Raw genomic sequence first — 2,428 nt, 5'->3', positions numbered from 1 at the left:
GCAGTTTCCCCGCTGCGCCACTCGTGTGAAGAGCCGACACAGAAGCATGGGGAGTTGGCAACGATTATGCAAAAGCAAAGAGAAATAGATAAATAAGGATCCTGGCTCTTTTTCGCTGGCGTTCCTCGGCGCGTCGTATGGGCACAGCGTCTACGGTTGCTGTAGAGCTGTTGGCAGCGCATGGGCGCTCCAACGGAGTTTGGGGCTGGTAAGGAGATCAGGTGCTGCAAAGGGTGGGAAGACTGAATGTGGCATGGGCTCGCTGGAAACAGCAAAAGGCAGGGAGCAACTGCACACACGGGGAGCTTTCTGAATTCTGACAACAAACAGAAATCCTGCAGAAGCAGCTCGACAGCCAAACCCCGCCGGGGCGGTGGGTACGCCGGAGCATTACCCGTGCATTGTTCTGATTTTGAGCAGCTTTCTGGACTCCATGCCCCAAAATACCAGGCCCAGGACTGGCTGGGAGGAGGCTGCAGCCCCGGGTGAGGAGCTCTGTCCTCGCGTCCCGGCTGCAGCTCCCGCAGCTGGAGCTGTGCCACGACCCAGCCGCCCTGCTGCCTGCTCTGAGTCACCGTTGGTACCGTCAGCCCAGCCACAGCCCCTTTGTCTGATCCTTTCGACGGTCTTGTGATGATCATTTTCTGTGCTTCACAGCTTTTATTGCTGCAGCCTTATTAGTCCTTTCTCGTAGGCTTCAGGAATTCTTCGTCTCATAAGACACCGCGTGACCTGAGAGGATGTCCAAAGCAGTCCCAGGATGACAGCTTTAATTTCCAGCCGTTAATTACAGCCACAAACAACGTTACAACCCCTGGTTTGCAGTTTGCAAACTGGAATGTAAAACAAAACCATTGTTTCTCCTTCTCCTTATTTCTCCTGTCCCGTTACCCTGTTTCCCTGCAGAAATACATCATCGAGCTCACGTACAGCACGGCCCAGGAGTTTGTTTGGGCTGGAAAGCACCGAGAAGCGATCCCTGCGGCTCTGCATGCGGTGCGTTTCGGTACCGAAGTGTATGGCTCGAATTCTGTGCAACTGGTGCCTGCTTATCTGCTCTTGGCCGAGGCCTCGGCGGGTAAGTATTGTCTAAACAGTCCCGTTGGCAAGGGCAAGACCTCCCTTGGGTCAGGTTTCTGGTTTCCTCTTACCATTTATCGGGGAAGGACCAGCTCTGCGTTGCAGCGTCGTGCCATGCCTCTGCCCTGCCTCAAGGGCATTTTGGAGAGATCGGAGGAGTCGCACGCACACCCACAGCCCTTTTCTGTGCGGGGCTGGGGAACAGAATGGCTCATCCGAGATCAATGAAAGCAGATGAAATGTTTTCTCCATCTCTACCGATTCCCACGAGAGAAGCCCTATGAAAATCTATTCTTTCCCTCTGTGGCTTCCTACGACTCTCTAAAGCATTAAATTCCCGAGGGTGGGTGGTTGGGCTCTTATCTCGGGGAACCAGCTCGTTGCGTCGGAGGAGTGCCTCCGTTCATTCACAAGAGTGCGCCCTGCCCGAAGCTTTTTCTCATTGACTGTGTGCTGGATAAAAAATGCCAAATGAGGGCTCTGTGCGCGGAGAGCTGCTCTCCTCGGCTGCAGACGTAAGGGGCTGAGAAATGACCGTAAATCGTTGCTGTTACGGGACTGCACACAATGCTGGCAGAAGGGAGCCGTCCCGAGGGTTGTCGTAAATGGCGCGGCAAGAGAAGGGAAAAAAAATCCCATGAGTAATTCTAGTGTGATAATACCAGAGCTGTTAGTCGGTGCCTGTAGTGGACCTGTTTTGAACACGTGTTTCAGGGCTGTTGAAGGGGACACACGGCTTCTCTTGTAGCCCTGGACACTCAGCCTGTCTGTAAATGAGGTTTTGAGCACTAAGGAGCACTCGGGAGGGAAGTGGGGGATCCACAAACTATGTCTCCATATCAAACTACTGCAGAGGGACAGCAGGCAGTATTCTCTAAATTTCTAAATTAAAAAATGCTCGTTATCCTGCTTATTTCTGCGTGTCGTTTCAGGTTCTGGGCATCTTCCGGAGGCATCCAAGTACCTCTCCCAAGCACAGTGGATTGTCCTCAGCACTCCAGACTGCAGTGCTGCCATTCGGTACAAGTTACATCGCAGCCTGGGGCTTTTCTGTGCCGCCGAGGGAAACTTTGAACAGGCTTTGTATCACCTGGCGAATGATGTAAGCCAACCCAAATACAGAAATGCTTCCATTTCTCTTCCTTCTCTGACACTCCCCGATCGGTATGCAAACCCCAGCAGCCAGATTGTGATCCTGGTGTGAGGTGCCGGGAGGGTGTGAGTTAGAGACACCAGAACTCTCAGGATCTGAGACACCCGCGTATCCGTGTGTTAGCCAACGGTCTGTCTAAACAGTTCTCCTCGTTCCCTTGATGAGACATAGAATCACAGAATCATTGGGGTTGGA

At 52.9% G+C, this 2,428-nt stretch overlaps 1 protein-coding gene across 1 annotated transcript in view; it reads left to right on the top strand.

Moving 5' to 3' along the window:
• LOC104465330 (zinc finger MYND domain-containing protein 12-like) overlaps positions 1-2,182 on the top strand; it is a gene marked incomplete at both ends in the record, with an annotated part of 6,059 nt that extends 3,877 nt beyond the window's left edge. Inside the window, 2 exons of the mRNA XM_010078330.1 lie at positions 907-1,078; positions 2,013-2,182. Coding sequence (XP_010076632.1) covers positions 907-1,078; positions 2,013-2,182 — 342 coding nt within the window. The remainder of the gene's footprint in view (positions 1-906; positions 1,079-2,012) is intronic.
• Positions 2,183-2,428: the final 246 nt, after the last annotated feature.

Source organism: Pterocles gutturalis, unplaced genomic scaffold, assembly GCF_000699245.1.
Source record: "Pterocles gutturalis isolate BGI_N339 unplaced genomic scaffold, ASM69924v1 scaffold47448, whole genome shotgun sequence".
Taxonomy (NCBI): domain Eukaryota; kingdom Metazoa; phylum Chordata; class Aves; order Pterocliformes; family Pteroclidae; genus Pterocles; species Pterocles gutturalis.
This window is presented reverse-complemented; position numbering and strand designations above follow the sequence as displayed.